At 44.0% G+C, this 25,380-nt stretch overlaps 1 protein-coding gene across 2 annotated transcripts in view; it reads left to right on the top strand.

Annotated features, from left to right (window-relative positions):
• The window catches only part of LIPA (lipase A, lysosomal acid type), a 42,500-nt gene extending 17,414 nt beyond the window's left edge, over positions 1 to 25,086 (top strand). For both annotated transcript variants that reach the window (XM_086378485.1, XM_086378486.1), the window contains exons 4-10: positions 6,526 to 6,724; positions 7,840 to 7,949; positions 10,486 to 10,622; positions 12,669 to 12,815; positions 13,720 to 13,791; positions 22,651 to 22,722; positions 23,598 to 25,086. In XM_086378485.1, the coding sequence (XP_086234611.1) occupies positions 6,526 to 6,724; positions 7,840 to 7,949; positions 10,486 to 10,622; positions 12,669 to 12,815; positions 13,720 to 13,791; positions 22,651 to 22,722; positions 23,598 to 23,831 (971 nt within the window). In that variant the 3' untranslated portion in view covers positions 23,832 to 25,086. The remainder of the gene's footprint in view (positions 1 to 6,525; positions 6,725 to 7,839; positions 7,950 to 10,485; positions 10,623 to 12,668; positions 12,816 to 13,719; positions 13,792 to 22,650; positions 22,723 to 23,597) is intronic.
• Positions 25,087 to 25,380: the final 294 nt, after the last annotated feature.

The raw sequence follows: 25,380 nt of genomic DNA, 5'->3' as shown, positions 1-25,380 counted from the left end.
GAAAGGAATGTCTTAAAATTCAGAATGGCACCAGGCCCCTCACCCATAAGATGCATTTTGGGATAATCTTGGCGCCAAATGGTTTATCCTGGGCCATAAAATGATTAACTTGAATCTTGAAGAAGGGCAGACCACCATACAAATAGTTTCATTTACATAGATTAGGGGAACAATATCTGAGTATAACATACTGGTTTGTCAAGTAGGTTCTGGGCCAAGAGGCGGAACCGACTTGGAGACAGAGTTTGGGGTAAAGGCATAGTACCTTAGCATAGCTTAAGACAAACATTTCCATAAGAAAAAGGCATTGGTTATCTCTAGGCTCAAGAATAGCTAACTTCAGGGGAAACCGGGTGTCATTATGGCAACACAGTATTTTAAGAGAAACCTCCCTTTAAATTTGTATAGAGAAGGAAAAAATATTGCTAGTTTGTTTCCTCCTGCCGCTTAAGAGAGATAAAAATGTCTGACACTTGCAGGCTATTTCCTCCATTTGGAGACCCCTGGCCTTCCTGCCTGTTACCCTCTCATTTTCATCGACTCCAGTCCCCAGGTCCTGGTCTACAAAGACTGTGAAAAGTTTGTCCTTTCTTCCTCCTTGAGAATTCCAGACCCCTCTCTCCTTGGGGACCCCTAGATTTCCTATCAACCTGCCTAGGAAATGACTCTCTCACTCCTACTGTAACTGAGATGACGTTACCATGGCCAAAGAATGCCCGTTCATGTTGTCTTTCTTCACAGAGCTGTTCTAATAATAATTAATTACAGTAGTACATTTATTAGTATTATTATTATGAGTCACTATTATTTATCAACCACTGTGTCATCCCCCACTTTAGATAAGAACATCTATATTCCAGAGAGATTGAGTAAATCCTATAGGGCTTCATACCCAGTAAGAACCACAGTCTGTTTCATGCCAATGTTCTGATCTTTGTGATCTGCTCCTCCACCTCCTCCTTTCAGTTCTTCATTGGACCTCAGCTGAGTTCTCACAGCAGTTTCCAGGGTGGTGGAGGCACACTGCCCTGGTAGAGAAGGCCAGTGCCCTGGGAGGTGGGAGGAACTTCCGTAGGCACCCAGTCATCTTCGTCTTGTGAGGCTGTGGGCTCAGCAGATTCATTTTTGAAGCCTGAGTAATCCCTTCTGGGCTCCCACCCACGTTTGGCCCTATCAGGGCCATCACGGGACTGCATCTCTTTGCTGGCTCTGTGCTGACTACGTAGGTAACCGATAAAGTCACTCACCCTCTCTGGGCTAAAGGTGCCCGGAGGCCTTTTCCTCAGCCTGCAGCCCTCGTACGGCCAGTTTGGACAAACTCACAGTAGGGCTCTTCAGGAAAGACAGCCCTTGTCCCGCTGTGTTGGTCTGTTGCTCAGACAGACCAGGCTGCAGGTGCTGGCATGCGTGGATAGGCTGGTCCTTGGGAGAATCGCCTGTGTACAGAGGGGTGCAAAGTAATAGCTAGCTGTTACTTCAGTTAGCTTCTCTCAGCAGGATGAAGAGAAATCTGATTAAAGTAATTCACTGGAAGATGAGAATGACAGTAGGCTTAACCCTCCTGGAGAGAAACTTCCTTTTCCAGCAAATCCTTGACTGGTGGTGGGTTGGAGGAGATGACATCGTGCCTTCCTTCCTCCGCCTGCCCCATCTCATGGGAGCCAGGTAGGAGCAGGTAGGAGAAGCTGGCAGACAGGTGGGTAGGCCTGTCACAGTGCCCTTGTCTGTTCTGCTGCCGTTTTGCATTCGCTAAATGTCAGAGGGAAGGGACAGGCAGTTCAGCACGTATTTTCCACCCCAGGCCTGGGCTTGTTAGTATTTTCTCTTTGTTGGTGGCCCACCGTGGCTCCTGGAGTCACAGGCATGGGAAGCCCAGTGGGGTATATTCTCTGTGGCTTCTTCCTCGGAGGCCCCTTTCGTTCTGGGAGGAAGGGGAGCTGGCCCCACGTGCAAGGATATGCGCCCCTGAAGGAAGTCCTTCATATCGCCTCTGTGCCCAGATCAGATAAGGCACCACGCCCTGCCAGTGGTTCCCCAAACCCCTGTGATTCAGCGCTTTTACAGTGCCCTCTGGGGTCCCGTCTGGCTGAGGCCCCGGATACAATGTCAGATCTCTGCAGATCCATGCGGCTGAGCCCTTTGTGGGGAGTCTGTCTGTCACTTGAGATTTGTCTCAACTCTTCCTCTCCTGGCGGAGTGAAATTTATCTTTCCTCTGAGTTTTACTGTGTGGTAGTCTAGCCCCTTCCACACTGGGCTGGAGGGTAATCGTGTCTGTCTCCTTGACTAGAATGAAGCTCCATGGAGAAGGGAGCACTGCTTACCCACTTTCTTATCCCTGAAGCTAGCTCAGTGACTGTCACAGAGTACGTACCAGGACAGAAAATGTAATGTGTGTTTTGAATCACTTGATGTTTTTTTGTTGTTTTTTTTGTTTTTTTTTCTTTTTACTTCCAGTGCTTTGCTTATTATCCAGTGAAACTCTCAGTGAACATTCCTCAAATGATTGAAAAGGACATAGCTGAGAGGCTTGAGGTTGCTGTCAGGCGGAGCCGTTTCTCAACCATGTGCTTCTCCGTGCCAGCCCCTTTCCTCCCCTGTTGGCATTTCCCAGGAGAAAGCTGTGGGGTCTGCCCTCCCCTTTGCAGTTCTTGGCCCAGATCCTCCAGATTTGAAAACACCTGACTTTGAAAGATCAGATTCACTCCTTTCTTCCTGTCTGGTTTCACCTTTGTATCTGTGGTTCATTAGGCTTTTGGATCCAGCTTGAAGTGAGGGATGGGGGAACCCTAAACAACAAAAAGAGAATTAGAAAAAAACCTGACTTTGATCCACTCCCATCCCCTGTGACAGGTATCTTAACAAGTCACTGAGTTTTCTCTACCACATCCTCCCCTGCTTAAAACAAGATATTCCCATTTGAATGCAGAGTTCCAAAGAATAGCAAGGAGAGATAAGAAAGGCTTCCTCAGCGATCAATGCAAAGAAATAGAGGAAAACAACAGAATGGGAAAGACTAGAGATCTCTTCAAGAAAATTAGAGATACCAAGGGAACATTTCATGCAAAGATGGGCTCGATAAAGGACTCGAAATGGTATGGACATAACAGAAGCAGAAGATATTAAGAAGAGTTGGCAAGAATACACAGAATTGTACAAAAAAGATCTTCACGACCCAGATAATCACGATGGTGTGATCACTCACCTAGAGCCAGACATCCTGGAATGTGAAGTCAAGTGAGCCTTAGGAAGCATCATTATGAACAAAGCTAGTGGAGGTGATGGAATTTCAGTGGAGCTCTTTCAAATCCTGAAAGATGATGCTGTGAAAGTGCTGCATTCAATATGCCAGCACATTTGGAAAACTCAGCAGTGGCCACAGGACTGGAAAAGGTCAGTTTTCATTCCAATCCCAAAGAAAGGCAATGCCAAAGAATGCTCAAACTACCGCACAATTGCACTCATCTCACACGCAAGTAAAGTAATGCTCAAAATTCTCCAGGCCAGGCTTCAGCAATACGTGAACCGTGAACTTCCAGATGTTCAAGCTGGTTTTAGAAAAGGCAGAGAGCAAATTGCCAACATGTGCTGGATCATCGAAAAAGCAAGAGAGTTCCAGAAAAACATCTATTTCTGCTTTATTGACTATGGCAAAGCCTTTGACTGTGTGGATCACAATAAACTGTGGAAAATTCTGAAAGAGATGGGAATACCAGACAACCTGACCTGCCTCTTGAGAAACCTAAATGCAGGTCAGGAAGCAACAGTTAGAACTGGACATGGAACAACAGACTGGTTTCAAATAGGAAAAGGAGTATGTCAAGGCTGTATATTGTCACCCTGCTTATTTAACTTATATGCAGAGTACATCTGGAGAAGGCAATGGCACCCCACTCCAGTACTCTTGCCTGGAAAATCCCATGGACGGAGGAGCCTGGTGGGCTGCAGTCCATGGGGTCGTTAGCAGTCGGACACGACTGAGCGACTTCACTTTCACTTTTCACTTTCCTGCATTGGAGAAGGAAATGGCAACCCACTCCAGTGTTCTTGCCTGGAGAATCCCAGGGACAGGGGAGCCTGGTGGGCTGCCGTCTATGGGGTCGCACAGAGTCGGACACGACTGAAGCGACTTAGTAGCAGCAGCAAAGTACATCGTGAGAAACGCTGGGCTGGAAGAAACACAAGCTGAAATCAAGATTGCTGGGAGATATATCAATAACCTCAGATATGCAGATGACACCATTCTTATGGCAGAAAGTTAAAAGAAACTAAAAAGCCTCCTGATGAAAGTGAAAGAGGAGAGTGAAAAAGTTGGCTTAAAGCTCAGTATTCAGAAACCAAAGATCATGGCATCTGGTCTGATCACTTCATGGAAAATAGATGGGGAAACAGTGGAAACAGTGTCAGGCTCCAAAATCACTGCAGATGGTGATTGCAGCCATGAAATTAAAAGATGCTTACTCCTTGGAAGGAAAGTTATGACCAACCTAGACAGCATATTAAAAAGCAGAGATATTACTTTGCCAATAAAGGTCCATATAGTCAAGGCTATGGTTTTTCCAGTGGTCATGTATGGATGTGAGAGTTGGACTGTGAAGAAAGCTGAGCGCCGAAGAATTGATGGTTTTGAACTGTGGTGTTGGAGAAGACTTTTGAGAGTCCCTTGGACTGCAAGGAGATCCAACCAGTCAGTCCATCCTAAAGGAGACCAGTCCTGGGTGTTCATAGGAAGGACTGATGCTGAGGCTGAAAGTCCAATGCTTTGGCCACCTGTTGACTCATTGGAAAAGACTCTGATGCTGGGAAGGATTGGGGGCAGGAGCAGAAGGGGACGACAGAGGATGAGATGGCTGGATGGCATCACCGACTCGATGGACATGAGTTTGGGTGAACTCCAGGAGATGGTGATGGACAGGGAGGCCTGGCGTGCTGCGATTCATGGGGTCACAAAGAGTCAGACATGACAGCGACTAAACTGAACTGAACTGCAATCCAGGTACCTGGGTTGTTTCATTTTGAAACAATTTTCTTTGTTTCTTTTTCTGTTACGCACAGACTCCTTTTAACCATGGATTGCAATAGAGGTTGTTTTAGGCCAGGCCAAGTCCATGGAAATTCAAAATGTGGGGTAAATACAAGTTTTGGGAAACCCTTCCATACATTACAGAGCAAGGGGTCTGGGAACGTTGTAAGCCTCATACAGGGGTAAATGGCAGCTTCGGGGTTCAGTAGAAGTATTTGCAGATGTTGTTGAAAGCCCCTTAGCTGCCATAATTGGCCCCTCGGCTCACCGTGTGTGGTGGGCACATGCCTGAGTTGGCACCCTGCACTTTTCTGGGCTTCACGGTCACCTCTCGCAAAAGCATCTGTGGCTCCTAATTGCTTGTGGGAATCCAGAACTTATTTACTGGTGGCGTTTAAAGAGTTTCCTGGTATATTTTCAAGTTGCCAACTCGACGTTTCAAAAATCCTTTGAACCTTCTGGGGGGATAGGGAGGGAAGTATAGAGAGATTTCAGAGGCATTTGAAATATTCCCTCAAGAAAAGGTAGGGAGCTGACTCCTGGTCCCCACAAACTGGCGCCTGCCTCCCCGTCCCGCTCAGTCCTAGCTGCCCCACCCTTTATGCTGCTCTCCCCTCCTCGGTTCTCCCACACCCACTGGAGCCCATCCTCTTTTCTAAAGACTCTGCCCTGCGAAGTTGGCTACTACGCAGCCTCAGGTTTTCCATTAAGGATCTGAAGAGGCACAGGTTGGAACCAGCAGCTAGGAGTTTCGCTCCCTGTGTGCTAACTTCCTGCCTTCCCTTAACCCTCCCCAGCAGACACCACCGAGCACAGACGCTCCTTCTGTTAGTGAGGACCAGCACCAGAGCCTCTTGGAACAAGGCAGTCCTGCCCCACTGGTCCCTAAGGTCTTTCCTTGGTCAGCCTGACTTCCTGGTCTTTTAATGTCCAATCATCTTTCCCATGACCTTTGTGATAGCTCAGTTGGTAAAGAATCCACCTGCAATGCAGGATGCCCCGGTTCAAATCCTGGGTGAGGAAGATCCACTGGAGAAGGAATAGGCTAACCGTTCGTGGGCTTCCCTTGTGGCTCAGCTGGTAAAGAATCTGCCTGCAATGTGGGAGACCTGGGTTCGATCCCTGGGTTGGGAAGATCCCTTGGAGAAGGAAAAGGCTACCCACTCTAGTAGTCTGGCCTGGAGAATTCTATGGACTGTATAGTCCAAGGGGTCGCAAAGAGTCGGACACAGATGAGCAACTTTCACTTTCCCTTTCCCACGGCCCAGTACCAAAACACCTTTGATGGGTGAGAAGTGTCTTCATGTGCCCAAGAAAAACAGCTCCCACGCTCTCTTCACACATTATGTACAGTACAGTTACCCCTGAATGGTAACACCACCTCGGTCTTTTGTTTCTGTTTCATTATTTGCTTTGTGATCTTTTGCGACTTATCTGGTTAGCATGATATCATGTCAGTTTTGAAGCTTTGTGCTGCTAACTCTACACATGATTGCCTTCCAGGTCCCAAACCAGTGGTGTTCCTGCAGCATGGCTTGCTGGCAGACTCTAGCGACTGGGTCACAAACCTGCCCAACAGCAGCCTGGGCTTCATCCTGGCAGATGCTGGTTTTGACGTGTGGATGGGGAACAGCAGGGGAAACACCTGGTCTCGGAAACACAAGACTCTTTCAGTTTCTCAGGATGAATTCTGGGCCTTCAGGTATCTTTTGAGTCGATTATGGCAGGGGTCTATTTCCTTGGTACCCTCAGTGTAAACACTGGGGAGGCTAATAGATGGGGAATTCAAGACCATATGACAGGAAACCGATGGTTTATGGAAGGTTCTACCCTTAACCTTCTCCCTTCCTTCATAAACGTGTACTCCAAATATGAGGAATTTAATAAATAGCAGTAAGGTAAATTATAAATAAATGGTTACATTGAAGGATTAGATTCAGTAAGGAGTTTTTAGTTATTTTGGCATTCCTGGTGGTGTGGGTTCTGCTGAGTAAATTGTGTCCCATAACCTTCTCCTTTCCTTCATAAACATGTCCTCCAAGTGTTCACTTTTTTTATTTCCAGAAGTTCTCTTCTCTCTTTAATTCCAGCTGGACCAGTTAATCACTGCATGACATTAGGCATGCATGCGGCATGCTCTGTGTCTGTAAAATGGGGATAATAAATACCTATCTTGTAAGGTCACTGGGGGCTTCACAGAGAAGATGCAAGCTGGAAAGAGACTGGCAGAGAGCCTGACACGTTGGGAGTGGTGGTAACAGCACGCGTGCACACGGGCTCAGGGCTGTGTCCCCAAACCAGGCGTTGGAGAAAGTCAGCACCAGGGACTCCTTCGGGCTTGCTTCCCATTTGTAATACCAGAACCTACCCAAGGCCGTAAAACAGAAGAATGAGAGCTTTTTACCAAAGGCCTGTCCAGGAATATATTTGTTGTTACATTATTTGTAATAGCAAAAAGTTGCAAACTCCCAAATGCCCATCAGCAGTGAATGGACAAATAAAGTGTGATGTATTGACACAGTCACCAACCGACAGCTATATGCGATGGCAGAGATGAAGTCTGCCATCATAGAAAATTTCAAAAATGGATCACACTCTGAAAAGTGAGGAAAGCAGTTATTTTCAGGAGGCATGGGTATCAAGAAGCCCAGAGAGGCTTCTGCAACCCGGTGAAGTTCAGTTTTCTGCACTCAGGGCTGGTGTACCCAGCTGTGTTCAGCTTGTAATGACTCATCAGACCCACACACTTGTTATTTGTATGATGTTGTATTTGTGTACCATGTCTCCATGAAAGATTTCTTTTTATTTGGATTACAGTTTTGATGAGATGGCAAATTATGACCTACCAGCTTCAATTAACTTCATTCTGAATAAAACTGGCCAAGAACAACTGTACTATGTGGGTCATTCTCAAGGCACCACAATAGGTATGTATATAGTAAAAACGGAAGGTGGATAAAATGTCTTGTTACAGTGTTTGCCCTTAAAAGTGAAATATTAAAAAATGGTTAGTTCAGATGGAGTTTTATGTTTGTTTTTTAATGCCAAGCAGAAATAGTGAAAAGGGCAAAGAATTTTTGTAAAACCGAGTCTTCTCTGGAAATTCAGACTTAAACATAAATAGGTAAACATGCTGTATATGGCTCCCTTGATTGAAGGAATTAATGTAAGCCACAGCCTATTACGGGGCTTCCCAGGTAGCACTAGTGGTAAAGAATCCACCTGCCAATGCAGGAGAAACAGGAGATACAAGAGATGTGGGTTCAAGTCAGGAAGATCCCCTGGAGCAGGAAATGGCAACCCGCTCCAGTATTCTTGCCTGGAAAATTCCATGACAGAGGAGCCTGGCGCGCCACAGTCCAGGGGGCCACTGAGTAGGACATGACTGAGCACGCACACACACGCATATTACATATCTTCCTAGTTAAATACTATGGGGATGTGAGAGGGCAGACAGACAACAAGGAGTTGTATAAATGTAGGAGCTTTTATAAAGAAAACAAGGAAATATGCTGATTTTTAAAAGTGAAGTAGACTAAACTAATTATAAGGATGCCATAATATGCTTTATTTACAGTTTTTAAAAGTCACATGTATTTTTGATTTATGCTGATGATAAAAGTAATATGGGTTCATTGTAACAGAAACAAAATTTAGCAAAGTTTCAAGAAAAAAAAGAATTGCCCATAATTTGAGCAAACGAGTTCCCCTGAATACGGACTAGAGACCTGTGTCATAATTGGTTTAATTCCCTCTTTAAGGGTAAGTTATGACTAATATCTTTGTGTTCCTATTACACAATCTCCTTAGAATACTTCTCTAGAAGAAAACTATGATATGAAAGGTAAAAATACTTTAAAGTGTCTCCAGATATGTGGTCAAGCAGCCTTGCTCTCATTACCACCCCTCCGCTCTTAGCCAGCTTGAGAGCCTTCAAGCAAAAAGTGACACGGACATGACTGCTCTTCTTATTAATGGACTTAACCGCTTTTTCATCTATATTCCTTCTTCCTTGACTTGTTTATTTGTGTCCTTTGCTCCACTGCTTTCAAAGTTGACATTCTGGGGCCAAGTTTAAGGCAAGAAGTGACCCAAAAGGAAGCTAAAAGATATTTTAGAGCTGCTGCTGCTGCTGCTGCTGCTAAGTTGCTTCAGTCGTATCTGACTCTGTGCGACCCCATAGACCCACCAGGCTCCCCCGTCCCTGGGATTCTCCAGGCAAGAACACTGGAGTGGGGTGCCATTGCCTTCTCCATTTTGGAGCTAGAGAATTCTAAATGTGTAAGTTCCTTTTGAGTCCATAGTGATTGCTTTGAATACCTTTGTACATCATTCTTAGCGATGAAGGGATGGGGACCAGGGGTGGAGCTATTAGGAATACAGTCTTCAGTCCGGCTTACATCATAAAGGAATGGGAAACATCTCCTGGTTCTAGCAACTTGGATTTCTTCCAGTGTATATCTAGGTTGAAAATCGAAACAAGCACTTAACAAATACTTGATTTACTGATTTAACCAAACTCAGTGTGTGCACACGTAGGTGTCTGTGTGTGCATGTGTGCTCAGTCGTGTCCAAATCTTAGCAACCCCGTGGACTGTAAGCCCTCCAGGCTCCTCTGACCATGGAATTTTCCAGGCTAGAATACTGGAGTCGGTAGGTAGCCATTCCGTTCTCCAGGGGATCTTCCCAACCCAGGGATCGAACCCGTGTCTCTGGAGTCTCTTGCGTTGGCAGGCAGATTCGTTACCACTGTGCCACCTGGGAAGCTACATAGGCTTTCAGAGGCCCTCATTTCTAGAGTTTTGCTTCCTGGCATCGCTTGCATAGATAATCAACAAGGACCTACTGTATAGCACAGGGAACCATACCCAGTATCTAGTGAAAGTGAAAGTCACTCAGTCATGTCCAACTCTCGACCCCATGGACCATACAGTCCAAGGAATTCTCCAGGCCAGAATACTGGAGTGGGTAGCTAGCTGTTCCCTTCTCCAGGGTATCTTCCCAGCCCAGGGATCAAATCCAGGTGTCCCACATTGCAGGCAGATTCTTTACCAGCTGAGCCACCAGGGAAGCCCAAGAATACTGGAGTGGGCAGCCTATCCCTTTTCCAGCAGATCTTCCCGACCCAGGAATTGAACCGGGGTCTCCTGCATTTCAGGTGCATTCTTTGCCAGCTGAGCTACCAGGGAAGCCCAGTGTGGGAGACCTGGGTTTGGTCCCTGAGTTGGGAAGATCCTCAGAGAAGGGATCGGCTATCCACTCCAGTATTCTGGCCCGGAGAATTCCATGGACTGTATAGTCCATGGGGTTGCAAAGAGTTGGGCACAACAACCTGAACGACCTTCACTATTATTTGCATGGTTCTCAAGTTGCCACTAGAGGGCAGCATGCACACCCACCCTTGCCTTTGCAGAGGGAAGTCCTGGAAGATGGAATTCTGTTCTTTTCCTTTTGTTCTCACAGGTTTTATAGCGTTTTCACGGATCCCCGAGCTGGCCAAAAAGATTAAAATGTTTTTTGCCCTGGCTCCTGTGGCTTCAACCGAGTTCATGACTGGTCCTGTAGTTAAATTAGCACAAATTCCAGAACTTTTTCTCAAGGTATTTGGACCCACCCCACCCCCACTCCCTTCCTTCACAGATTTCCTTTGGTGCTGAAGAACCGGCCTTTAGTGGAAGAACGTGTCTTCCTCCCCCACCAACGGAGTCGCGGGTTTCCTTCTTTCCATGATTCTTCTTCCCTGCTTCACCCCTACTTCCAGATCCTAGGGAGTCAGGGAAGGTATCCTTAACTCTACACTGGAGCCTCCTGTTCTCATGGTTAACATATCAGTGCAGCGCCCTACCTGCCAAGAAAGAGAGCACGAGGAAGACCAGGAGAAAGGCAGCTTAAACCTCCTTGAAGTTGCCCTCTATTCCATAGGATGGGCCTGAGCGTAGAGGAATAGGCAGGAAGTGGGAGATGGGAGCGTCCACGTGCCTGACGTTGGCCACACTGATGGTGATCTAAAGACACAGTTCCTGTTATATTTTATTATATGACCCCTATGCGCGGGCTGATAACGTCATCCGAGATGAATGCGTGAAGCCCCCAAGCTGTACTCAGGGAGGCAGTAATTTTTATGAGAAGTTGAGAACCAGCTGAGGCCAGATGCACTATCTATATTCTGGACATGATACATTTATACACACACATTTGAAACCCTATACAGGAATATACCCTTAATGTATACATATCTCTTGGCCATTTAAGAAGTATGTTCACAGGACATACAGACCCTCCTCTGACCTCAGAACCCAGATTCTCTGTACCAGTGGTCAGACAGGCAGATAAGACATGGGTCCCTCTAACCAGATTTATTTTAAATACCTTGGATAATAGAAGCTTCAGTTTTCATTATAAACAATTAGAGATTGCAAAGTACCTTCAACTACCAAGGCTTCTCCTAGTACTTTCCTCATGGTGCTCAGTTTGGGGTCTTTTCCTATGGACCTTGTGGGTGAATTTACATACCTGTATAGGTCCAGAGAGAAACATATTTTTTTAACGTATTCAACTGTGTAACTCGAGTACCTTGATAAAGACCCTATTTCCAAATATGTCACATAGTGAGATAAAAGGAATGTCTTTTGGGGAAGGAACACAATTCAACCCATAAAACTGCCTTTATAAGCATTTGAATTTTTCATTCTGCTTATCCTTCTGGATAGGCATTAGCAAAAGTGTAAATTATAAGGAGATAATTTGAGTTCACTATAAGGAAGATCTTTTTCCTGTTTCATGGTATGTACATCTGTGAAGATCTGCCTGGAAGGCATGGTGATTACCCCAGAAATACTTGAGCACAGGTCCAGGGGCCATTGATCAAGCCTGCTGTACACAAGGAGTCAGCAAACATTTTCTGTAAATATTTTTGGCTTTATGGGTCACATCATTGCCATTGCAACCACCGAGCTCTGCCATTATTATGTGAGACAGTGTGTAAAGAGATAAGCTCAGCTGTGTTCTCATAAAGCTTTATAAAAACGGCATGCTGACAGAGGAGGCATGGGGCTTTATTGCTTAATGGGTACAGAGTTTCAGTCCGAGACGCTAAAAGAATTCTGAAGACCGATAGTGGTGATGGTCACACAACACTGTGAATGTACTGATGCGGAACTGAACACTGAAAAATGGTTCAAATGGTAAATTTTATATCAAATATTAAAAAGCCCCCAAAAGGAGCGGGCAGGATTTGGCGCACTGGCCAGTAGGATTGGATTAGACGTATGTGTTCTAAGGAAACACATTGCTGACCAATTACAGTTTCATCTGTTTCTCAGAAGTCACTAGCCATCTATCAACGTCAGATGAAACCTGGGGATGGCCCTGGGATGAGGGATCATTCAGGCCCTTTCCCTCTGTAAAAGCCTTCTGTGGACCTATTTGATTCGCTGCCTTCATTTTTGCATTTGAGATTTTCACACGTGTCATATCTGCTGTTGCCTTAGTAAGCACATCACCCAGGAATCCTGGTTTGCATGACTGGTTGCCCTTTCTCGTCTGAGTCCCTCTGTGGAGATAGGTGGCATGTATCTGCTTGTGAGGCGGGACATGGAGGCCGCTACATCATAATGAAATGCTGAGACAGTCTTTTTATTTTATAGGATTTATTTGGGATCAAAGAATTTTTTCCACAGAATACGTTTTTGAAGTGGCTAAGTACCCATATGTGCACTCATGTCATTCTGAAGGAGCTTTGCGGAAATGTCTTTTTTGTTCTGTGTGGATTTAATGAGAGAAATTTGAATATGGTATGTATGTTTACAATAACACTTGCTTTAAACTTTCAGAGATTTTATTTTATCTGTGAATATGTGTCTTTGTGTTGGAGGATGTGGGAGAGGCAGGAGTGACCTCAGTAGAGCTCAAGAATCTCATTGCAGAGGCACGAGAAGCCACCTTGGCAGGTGCCTGAAGCACCGTCTGCGGCCAGCCTCTGGCCAGTGCTTGTCGGGTTCCTGCCTTGCACCTGTGTGAAAACTATGCAATAAGGAGATTGCTCATCATCTAAATTCTGATATTTATATTTTTTAAGGAATTTTTTCTTTAAAATAATAGACACATTTAGCTGTGTTTAACTTTTGGAATGTCCACTGATACACAAACACCCATTTATATACATCTACTTATTTATTTTATAAAATGTAAACCCTTGGCCAGCAATGTGCTGATATATTGTAATTACAAGTTACATTTGTAATTTATTGAGTTATAGTTTGAAAATAAGTTTTAAAATTCTGAAGTGAAGACTCAAGGACATTTTTAAGGGATGTTGATTTTTCTGATGAATAAAAAGCAGGGTGTGATTGTCATAGAAAACTTTGGAAATTCAGAAAAACATGCAGAAGAAAATAGAAATGACCAGTAATCTCAGCTGGTAAGCACCACAGTTGCAATGTTGCTGTATTTCCTTTTTTTTTAATTTATTTATTTATTTTTAATTTTTTTATGTATTTCCTTTGTGTGTGTGTGATTATGCATATTTTTATAGGATGTATTAATACTTGTGGTCAAAGAATTTTTTCTGGTTCTCAATCTCATGTATTTGAGGTTATGGCTCTGTAGTTTTTAATGCTTCCCAGTATGAACTGTGTTTAATATCAATGCCTCCTTCATGCTATTTTCATTCTTTATTTCCACATATTTATTTTGCAGTCTAGAGTGGCTGTGTATGCAACACACAATCCTGCCGGAACTTCTGTGCAAAACATGATACACTGGCTCCAGGTAGGCCTTTCAGGAGCGTGGTGGGAGGTTGTAGAAAATCAGCATTGGAAAGTTCTGTGCATTCTAAGAAACAGAAAGTCTGCTCACACATCTGGGCTGCCTTCCTTCCAGTGCCCTGGGCTCTTGTCACTGTGTCAGCGTTGTCTGTGTTATCCTTCCTTGGGGAGACTGCATTACATGCAGATTCACCAAACAGCTATTGAGGGCTCCCCTGGTGGCTCAGTGGTAAAGAATCCGCCTGCTGTTGCAGGAGACACAGGTTCGATCCCTGAGTTGGAAAGATCCCCTGGAGAAGGGCATGGCAACCCACTTCAGTATTCTTGCCTGGAGGATCCCCATGGACAGACAAGCCTGGTGGGCTACAGTCCACAGGGTCACAAAGAGTCGGACATGACTGTGCAGCTAAGCACACGGAGCATTTCAGCATTAACCCATGAACACAGTTTACCTGATACATCAGTGGATGAGCAGCTAAATCAATCATGGATATAAATGAGAGTCACTGAGTTTTAATATAGACTTTTGATTGAATGATCACATATCACAAAAATATGCATGTTTATTCTCCTGCTGCTACTGCTGCTAAGTCGCTTCAGTAGTGTCCGACTCTATGCAACCCTATAGACGGCAGCCCACCAAGCTCCCCCGTCCCTGGGATTCTCCAGGCAAGAACACTGGAGTGGGTTGCCATTTCCTTCTCCAGTGCGTGAAAGTGAAAAGTGAAAGTGAAGTCACTCAGTCGTGTCCGACTCTTTGTGACCCCATGGACTGCAGCCTACCAGGCTCCTCCGTCCATGGGATTTTCCAGGCAAGAGTACTGGAGTGGGGTGCCATCGCCTTCTCCAATGTTTATTCTAGAAAATGTATAAATTACATATGGCTATAATAATAAGGTTTCTCTTATATCATTCTGTAATCCCCCACGGAGAAAATGTGTACCCAGGGATAAGAAATGTCTCTGCATTGTACTGTTTCTGGCTGCATGTCATTTCAAAAAGTAGTAGTTAAAGATATAGATAGAGATCATAATTATAGAAATAGATTGATTTATTTTCTTCTCACTCTTATAATTTTTTTTCCCACCTGACAATATGTTAAGGACTTATTTCTACCTTGGGGCGTGTTTTTTCCCCCTTGTACAATTGTACAATTTTCCCCCCAGATTCTTTTTAAATATGAAATAACTCACCATTTAAATACCAAACCAAGATGCAGGGGGTGTCTTGGATAGCAGTTTCCAAACATCTGGCAGTCACTGCCTGCATCAGAATCATGTGAGTTGCCTTTAAAAATACACTTTTTAATAAAATACTGTTTTTAAAAAGAAAGGGGGAGTAGGTTTGTTGTAGCGCTACTCAGTGGTAAAGAATCCACCTGGCAATGTGGGAGATGCAGGTTCAATCCCTGGGTTGGGAAGATCCCCTGGAGAAGGGAATGGCAACCCACTGCAGTATTCTTGCCCAGAGAATCCCATGGAGAGAGGAGCCTGGCAGGCCACAGTGCATGGCGTTGCAAAGAGTCGGACACGACTGACCACACTTGCACGTTGGATTAACTACAGTCCAGGCTTTTGAACCTGCACTCATTTCACATCCTAGCAAGGTAATGCTCAAAATTCTTCAAGCTAGGCTTCATTAGTACATGAACCAAGAACTTCCAGATGTACAAGCTGGATTTAGAAAAGGCAGAAGAACCAGAGATCAAATTGCTAGCATCCCCTGGATCATAGAAAAAGGACGGGAGTTCCAGAAAAACATCTACTTCTACTTCATTGACTGCACTAAAGTGACTGTGCACTGTGTGACTGTGTGAATCACAGCAAATTGTGGAAAATTCTTCAAGAGATAGGATACCAGACCACCTTAACTGCCTCCTGAGAAACCTGTCAAGAGATGGTGATACCAGACCACCTTAACTGCCTCCTGAGAAACCTGTCAAGAGATGGTGATACCAGACCACCTTAACTGCCTCCTGAGAAACCTGTCAAGAGATGGGATACCAGACCACCTTAACTGCCTCCTGAGAAACCTGTATGCAGGTCAAGAGGCAACAGTTAGAATCGGACATGGAACAACAGACTAGTTCCAAATTGGAAAAGGAGTACGATGAGGCTGTATATTGTCACCCTGCTTATTTAACTTATATGCAGAGTACATCATGCGAAATGCCAGATTGGATCAATCACAAGCTGAAATCAAGATTGCTGGGAGAAATATCAACAACCTCAGATATGCAGATGATACCACTCTAATGGTAGAAAGTGAAGAGGAACTAAAGAGCCACTTGATGAAGGTGAAAGTAGAGAGTGAAAAAGCCGGCTTAAAACTCAGCTTTCAAAAAATTAAGATCCTGGCATCCAGTCCCATCACTTCATGGCAAAAGATAGGGAAAAAGTGAAAGCAGTGGCAGATTTTATTTTCTTGGGCTCCAGAATCACTGTGGATGGTGACTACAGCTGCGAAATTAAGAGATGCTTGCTCCTTAGAAAAAAAGCTATGACTAATCTAGACAGCATGTTAAAAAGCAGAGACATCACTTTGCTAACAATGGTCCATCTAGTGAAAGCTATGATTTTTCCAGTAATCATGTACAGATGTGAGAATTGGACCATAAAGAAGGCTGACTGCCGAAGAATTGATGCTTTGAACTGTGGTGCTGGAGAAGACTCTATGAGTCCCAGCAAGAAGATCAAGCCAGTCAATCATAAAGAAAATCAACCCTGAATATTCATTGGAAGGACTAATGCTGAAGCTCCAATACTTTGGCCATCCGATGTGAAGAGCCAGTTCATTGAAAAAGACCCTGATGCTGGGAACGATTGAGGGCAGGAGGAGAAGTGGCCAACAGAGGATAAAATGGTGGGATGGCATCACCAATTCAGTGGACTTGAGCTTGAACAAAGTCCAGGAGACAGTGAAGGACAGGGAACCCTGACATGCTGCTTTCCATGCGGTTGCAGAGTTGGACCCGACTTAATGACTGAACAACAACAGCAGTGCTTTAGAACACTCCTGTGTTCCATCCCTAGAGATTCCAATTCATTCGGACTGGAGAGCCTAAACTTTTGTTTTTTAAAAACAACTTTATCGAGGTATAAGTGACATACAGTATTTAAAGTGTACAGTGTAGTCTGTTTTGCCATATACACCTGCAAATGTATCACCACAGTCAAGACAATAAACATCTCTCTCCCCCCAGAGGCCCCTGTTAACACCCACTCCTGGAGCCTGCTCAGACCCACGTCCATTGAGTTGGGGATGCCATCCAACCATCTCGTCCTCTGTCGTCCCCTTCTCCTGCCTTCAATCTTTCCCAGCATCAGGGTCTTTTCGCATGAGGTGGTCAAAGTATTGGAGTTTCAGCTCCAGCATCAGTCATTCCAATGAATATTCAGGGTTGATTTCCTTTAGGATGGACTGCTTTTGGTGCCGAGTGGTGAGAATTTAAATATTGTTTTAAAATTCTGCCCATTAGATTCTACTATTCAACAGGATTTGAGACCCATTGCTTCAGGACATTACTGGCACGTTCCTGTCCCGGGAACCCTGGCTGTTGGGAGTGCCGTGGGTCACCTCCCCCTAGGCTTGTCCCTACGAACCAGGCAGGATGGGGCGTGAGGCTTTTATTGCCATGGTGACTATGAGGCCCAGTGCTAAGCATCAGTGACTCAGTGTCAGAGTCTGGCTTAGAAGAGGCATCTGTAAGGCAGGGAGCTCGGGACAGGCAGAAGAGCACACACTTCCCTCTGAAGTAATGTCCTAAAACCTTCAAAAGTCCTCAGATGTTCACTGCTAAGTATCCATTCAGGCCCCTGCTTTTCTCCTCAACCACATCTCTGTTTAGCCAGTGGTTTTCTTTGTATGCCCTGCCATCAACGTCTGCTGGTCTGCATGAGCATTTTTACCCTCACCCCTAATGGACATTTTTCAGGAAGGCCCAGCGTCTGTCATCTCAGAGGCCAGTGCTCCTCGTGCAGAGGATGACTGAGCTGAGCTCAGAGCATATGCTGAGCGTCCAGGCATTGCACCCTTGTTTCTTAGCACAGCACAGGGACCCCCAGCCCTGGCTTCTCAGAGCCCCTGGGAGTGTGGCGGCCAGGGCTGTCAGATTCCCCCGTTTGCCCCCCAGGTTGGCATTCCTTCGGCCTTTCCTGCTGCACGCCTCCCCGTCCTCTGGGTTTGCCTGGAGCTCTTGGATGGGCTATAAGCCAGGCTCCTGCTCTTGTCTAGCCCTTTTCTCAAATAGCTGGTGGGAGTCAGAAGCTGCTGGCTGTGGATACGAGCAGCACTCTCAGGTCACCCGGGGGTGACCATGTGGTTTTAGGTCCTAAGTGCATTGGAATGTGCCCCAAGAGTCTTTCTGAAGTCCAGATTCCCTGCAGAAGGTGGCCCTACCCTTTTGCTCTTCTGCTCCTTGTGTTCCCTTTGTCAAGAAGATAGTTGCTTTTTTTGGCCCTTAAAGGCCATTGTATTCATAGTACCTTTTGAAATGAATCTTTTGTTTAAGTAATTAGCATTCGCTGCTCAATAATTCTAAATGTAGTTCTTCACTGGATTTTAGTATTTAGCTTAAAATCTTATCCTCTAGTATAAACCTCACGTGTTGCAGATTTCTTCCAGAATCTCTAATCGCCTTGGTGGCTGTGCCCAGAGCCCAGGTCCTTGCTCCTGTTTGAAAAAGGCAGGTCCTAACATATCTTTTCAGTGCTATTCAGAAGTGTGTGTAGTAGTTGCTAAGTCATGTCCGACTCTTCGCGACCCAGTGGGCTGTAGCCCACCAGGCTCCTCTGTCCATGGCATTATCCAGGCCAGAATACTTGAGTGGGTAGCCTTTCCCTTCTCCAAGGGATCTTTCTGACCCAGGGATTGAACCCAGGTCTCCTGCATTGCAGGCAGATTCTTTACCATCTGAGCCACCCTGGAAGCCCTCAGAATTATTTAGGGCACTCTAAGATAACTTGGGTCTATCCAAGACTTGTTAGGAATCAGAATTCCTGAGGGTATGGCCCTGGGATCTGTTTTTTAATAAGTACCTTGTAAGATCTGATGTTCTCTATTGTTTGAAACCTGCTGCTTAAGAAATATACATTAGTTAGGCTCTTCAAAACACTGTAAGATACATTTAGTAATTCTTTATTACATATATATGTTCATTATGAAATTTTCAAAAATATGTGAGTACAAAGAAGAAAATACATCCCATGTCTACCACCAATGATAACTACTACTAGTATTTGGGTATTATAGGGGAGGTATAATTTTTCCTTTACCCCCTTAGGGTTTCTGACTGGGACTACTGTGGGACAGATTAACAGGAGTAAAGCATATGGATTTTTTTCTGTGTTCATGGGAGCCCTCACAAGAAAAATGAAGACCCAAAGAAGTAACTCTGCCGAGGTGCTAAAATACTAGGTTGAACAAAGAGTAGCAGTTGTGGAAAAATAAAATATCTGGGGAGACTTACAGGATATGAGAGTGATTTTTACAATGTCTGTGTGTTTAGCTTCCCACAGCCTCCTCTCTCAGGCTCTGGTGTTGTGCACGCTTCTTCCCCCTGATGTAGGGAGGGCTTCATTCACATGCAAGTTTTGTTGTCTCCTTTTAGAAAGAAAAAGGAAGGTCAGTGTCCTCCTTGCATCTGCTGTTTTTCAAGTGCCTTTAACTCCAAATGATCATTATGCCAAAGCGGCATGTTTTGAGTTGGCATGTCCTAAACTCTTTCAGTGTAATCTTATAATTTTTTGGTATAGTTGTTTCCATTACAAAAGAAGAATGATGCTACGTGCACTTTTTAATTATTTTATTTTTATTGAATTAAGTAGCATTGTATTTCTTAGGTACAGGCTAAGTTGCTGTATCAGAGACTCTAAAATACAGCAGCTAAATAGTTTTCTTCCTCAGAATCCAGTCCAGACATGAGTGGCCCGTGATTGTGGAGTGGGGGGAATGACTGCTCCAGGAAGTCCTGCAGGGACCCGGTGCCCCCTGCAGTGTAGCTCACCATCTCAGGGGCACTGGCCTCTTCATCTGGTTGAAACTGGGTCACGTTCATGGCAGTTTCAGCCCACACGAAGGAAGCCCGGAGTTCCTACTCTGGCAGCTAGGTCCTTAGCAAAAAACCTAGAAATTTTATTACTGAAAGGAAGAAGGCAAGATTGGGTCCTGGGGGGACAAACAACAGTCTGTGCCATAGTCAAAAATACTTTTCCAGGTCAGTAACTATACTTAGAAATATTTTAACTGAGAACAGCTTTTTATTGCTTGAATTTATTATTATTTTTATTATTACAATGATAGTGTTTTTTGGGCAATAAAACATCCTAGAATAAGTATTCTTGAATTAGACATCTGTTCTTATACCTTAGGGAGATGAGTTTCTTAGGATATGGTCTTGGTAGACTTAATGATCAGAGGATAAGTATATCTTTAAGACTTGTAGATATGTACAATGGCACCCCACTCCAGTACTCTTGCCTGGAAAATCCCATGGATGGAGGAGACTGGTAGGCTGCAGTCCATGGGGTCGCTAAGAGTCGGACAGGACTGAGCGACTTCACTTTCACTTTTCACTTTCATGCATTGGAGAAGGAAATGGCAACCCACTCTTGCCTGGAGAATCCCAGGGACGGGGGAGTCTGGTGGGCTGCCGTCTCTGGGGTCGCACAGAGTCGGACATGACTGAAGTGACTTAGCAGCAGCATGGTACTTTAGAAAGGTTGACCCTGAGTATAACCATAGTGCTGTTCAGTTTTATTTTCTGACTTTTCTCCACTTAATATTGTTTATAAACAGTTTTCTCTTTCTATTTTATTATATATCCATTCACAACAGTGGCATACTATGTGAATATTGCAATATGATATATTTAACTAAGTATCTGTCATTGAATGTTAGCTTATTAATAGATTTTTGTTACTATAAATAATCTTCTTCACATTTCCCATCTTCTGAAATGCCCTTTCAAGACATATGTGAGAAAGGGACAAACTGATGTCTGTCTCCAGGGGCAGAACAACTTGCATTCGTATATTTTCACTGACAATTAGAGTTGGGGAACAGATGTACTAACAAGTGCTGTAAATTCATATCTTATTCTGCTTGTTCAATGTGCTTCAGATATTAATCTCTGTCATTCGTGATGACAAAAGCAGATGCTAAATATTTCCCCTGTAGTACCTCATCTCACATTGTTTTCTGTTGCGTGAAACAGTAGAATTTCATGCAGTTGATAAGAGCTGAAAACTTCTCCTGGGGCTTCCCTGGTGGCTCAGACGGTGAAGAGCCTGCGTGTAATGCAGGAGACCCGGGTTCAATTCCTGGGTCAGGAAGATGCCTTGCAGAAGGGAATGGCTATCCATTCCAGTATTCTCATAAATCAAAAGCAGTTTGGCAAAAATGTCTAGATTTTTTTCCATTTACTGTTTGGAGAAGGAAATGGCAACCCACTCCAGTGTTCTTGCCTGGAGAATCCCAGGGAAGGGGGAGCCTGGTGGGCTGCCGTCTATGGGGTCGCGCAGAGTCAGACACGACTGAAGCGACTTAGCAGCAGCAGCAGCAGGCACCACCCTCTGGCCAAAACGTGAACAGTTTCCAATTCATTTAGTTCGCCCATTTTGAATTTGTTTCTCCACATGTTTTTAATTGGGGGATATAGAGGAAGTATGAATTTGCATTATTTCAAAATTTATGAATAAGTGACTTTTTATTAATATTTTTATATCATGCTATTCAAAATAAGCATACATTTAAGTTTCAAATACAACATCATTTCATGGCTCCAGTATCCTCAAGTGGTTAGAAATGTTCTGGTGTGCAGTACAGTTTGGTGATTATACTGGTACTGGTACTCAAGAAAAATATTAAATAAAATAATTAAAATGTTAAGTAATATGACTAATCAAATAGAATGGATATAGGAAATATGGAAATTGTATGTAATAATATATAAATATATTAACATATTAATATAAGTATATTGTGTTAATATTAGGCTATATATGTTTGCTAATACAATTAATATATTTACATACTAATATAAATATATTTACCCATATATTGCTAAGTTGCTTCAGTCGTGTCTGACTCTGTGTAACCCCATAGACGGCAGTCCACCAGGCTCCGCCGTCCCTGGGACTCTCCAGCCAAAAACACTGGAGTGGTTTGCCGTTTCCTTCTCCAATGCATGAAAGTGGAAAGTGAAAAGTGAAAATGAAGTCGCTCAGTCATGTCTGACCCTCAGCGACCCCATGGACTGCAGCCCACCAGGCTCTCCCGTCCATGGGACTTTCCAGGCAAGAGTACTGGAGTGGGGTGCCATTGCCTTCTGCCATTACCCATATAAATATACATTAATCATGTATAAATGTATATTAATCTATATATTATTTGTAATATGTATTCCTTTCCCAAGTTAGATAGTTTACACTTTAGAAAAGTTTAAGATTCAAATTTCAGTAAGAACATCATCATAAAGGTTACCCAGTGGATGCACTGTTGATCGAGTATCGTTTACAGCACACAGGTGTAGCTGCTTTATTGTGTCATGTAATAGCTACTTTCCAATCATACAGTGCGAAACTGAATCATTTAGGAATGGAGAAAAAAATAATGCCATTTTATTTTAAATCAGTTTGGAAATGAAGAGTGAACTGGGTTTCAGTATAAACTTGGGAGTTGGTGATGGACAGGGAAGCCTGGCTTGCTGCAGTCCATGGGGTCGCAGAGTCGGACACGACTAAATGACTGAACTGAACTAATAAATTTGGTATCTGGGGAGGTGGCTAACTCTTGCAACCTATGATGTTAAATCAAATTTCTGTGTTAGATAACTCTCCCCCGCCCCCAATTATCTTCTATCTAGGTTGTTAAATTGCACAAGTTTCAAGCCTTTGACTGGGGAAGCAGTGCCAAGAATTATTTTCATTACAACCAGGTAAAGTCTTCAAAGTTTTTCGAATTTAAATGGGCCCTGAAAACTCATCAGAGAAGCCAGCCTGAGTTATGAGAATTCTGGCTGGGCTCAGGTGCTGGGGAAATGTCCAGGAGGGTTGACTAGGTAGCCTTTGTTTTGCTCTAGTCAATTCTAGAACAGCCTAAGCTTCCTGGTTCACTCTTTGGACACTGTCCATTCTCTGGCTCTGTATGTGCAACTGTCTTTCTCATATGTCATGGATAGTGATCAGGCACAGATATTAGAGTCAGACAAACCTAGGTCTGGTAGCTGGTGGCTGGTGGTGGCGGGGGGCGGGGGGGGAGGTGTTTGGCCAAATTACATTGCCTAAACCTTTTCTTCCATATACAAATAAATTGACCTTTTTTTTTGAGTGCTAAGGAGTCTAAAGTGTGAGGCCCTACGCCCATATTTTCCTTATTTAATTCTCAGAATATCCGTGTGACATAGATGTCATTATTATTATTAAAGTGGAAGAAACTGAGACTTAGAGAATTTCTATGACTGTGTCACACCCCAGAGGGAGGAGAGGTTTGGGATATGACTCCAAAACCCCTTCCCAACCACTTGGTTTGGTTTTGCAGCTTGGCATCAACCACCTGGGAGAATGATGCCTTCCTCTCAAGGATGTTACCAGCACAGGGTAACAATTCGATAGCCAGCAGTCATTATAGTATTCTTTCTTCTGGGTTAGTCTTCTTGTTTGTTCTGGCAGTAGTTAAAAAGTAACCTGAGAGCAGTTTTCAAAATTTGGTCTTTTATTCTTGGATCAGATTTTCTAGGCAGTGTTTTCAGGGGATCGCATTTTTGTCAATGAAAACAACAGACACAGAGCCTCCTGTGGGTTTTCATTACAGAGTTCCCCTCCCCTTTACAACGTGAAAGACATGCTGGTGCCGACTGCCGTCTGGAGCGGAGGTCGGGACTGGCTCGCGGATGACAAGGACATGGTCCTCTTACAGATGCAGATCTCCAACCTGGTGTACCACAAGCGCATTCCTGAGTGGGAGCATCTTGACTTCATCTGGGGCTTGGATGCCCCGTGGAAACTCTATAATGAAATTATAAATCTAATGAGGAAGTACCAGTGAGTGTCAGACTGGAGACATTCACTGTCAAGTCGCTGTCAAGTGTGTTTGCTTAATTTCTCTAAAATACTAGTTTCCTTTCCCAGGCCTTTTGTATTTTTATAACCAAGGAAATTATGCTGTTGAAGATGCCTGATTCTCTCCAGTTAGGATCAGAAATGCTTTTGCTTTTTTCATTTAATCATGGCCAAATACAAAGCTGGTGCCTCAACCAGTCTTAAAAATGACACTGATTCATAAACGATCATGACCATTCCATTTATCCTTACTATTTAGAATACACTATATTGCCTTTTTACTCTCAACACAGGACGCATTGACACATGTTGGAATTTTCAAGATGCCTTGTTCATCAGTAAATAATCTGACACAGACTTGAAATAAGCTCAGTATATAAGTACCCAGTTCTTACCTGCTTGCCTTAAAGGGCTCTCGGTCGAATGGCCTTGTATTTAGAGATCTAAGTGACACCTCCTCATGTTCTCATGTAGTAGGTACGAAATCAACTTCAGTGACACCTCAGCAGTGCTGGTTATAATGATCCTATGATGAATTTTATCAAGCCTAATTGCGAGAGCTGCTATTTAGCAAATATTTAAATTGCTCAGACTGAGGGAAATAATTTTCTGGAGTCTTCAAAAATAAATTACATTCATTAAAAAAAAATACATTCATCAACAACAACCACCACTATACTTTAAGTAACTTGACTGGTAGAGCCAACCACTGATATGCATGAACTTTTCATTGTGTGGCAGGCCATAAAGCCACTTGTTTCAGAAGAAGAGTCCTATGAAGACACGATAGCACTATTTTTCCTGAAATTGCAGTGTTCACTTCACTAGCTGCTGGAGCCTGGCGATGGCATGTGTAGAGCAGAAGCCCTGATGCCACTCAGGTGGAGTGCCCTACTTCATTTTCACACAGAAGAAATGTGAATGTGAACTTGGTTGTTTTCAGTAAAGCTCAGGGATTGTTTTTTCCTTTTGTATGTGTTCAGATTTTTAATACTCCTGATTTGCATCCCTGTGTCAGGACACCCACATTCACCTGCTTCTCTCGCAGCCCCGTTTCCTTACAGTGCTGGCAGATGAACAGTGACAGTTGCTCTGGTTTTCTGATAGAGTTGCTTTGCGATAATAAACAACACTTGGTATTGGTTAATCTGTGCAGACAATGTAAGACTACTTTATAACATTCAAGTGACCTTATTTAAACTTGTCAATAAAACTCAGCCTCCCAGGCCTGAAGCACTGTGTGCAGGTGTGAGTTCGCCTTTATTTAATAGTCATTCTGGACTTCCTTCTTTCAGCAGGACTTAGTTTTCCTTCTTGTCTTTCCCCCTGCTCCTCCTTACTCTTTGTAAACCTCATTGATACTGCCCGTGGACCTTTGGTCCTCTCCCATAGGGAGGAGAGTGGTCTTAAACCTAAGGAGTCGGGGGATGGTTTGGGAATCTTCAGGGTCTGCTGAGCGAAGCTGTGAGCGGAGACTAAACCCTGATTAACCCCGTCTGCAGGTAGTGGCTGCAGACAGGACCCTAGATTCAAGC

This window comes from Bos grunniens, chromosome 26 (assembly GCF_055505025.1).
Source record: "Bos grunniens cultivar Pamir isolate PY7600 chromosome 26, Bosgru_T2T1.0, whole genome shotgun sequence".
Taxonomy (NCBI): Eukaryota; Metazoa; Chordata; class Mammalia; order Artiodactyla; family Bovidae; genus Bos; species Bos grunniens.
Note: the sequence above shows the minus strand (reverse complement) of the source record. Positions and strands in the feature narration are given on the sequence as shown.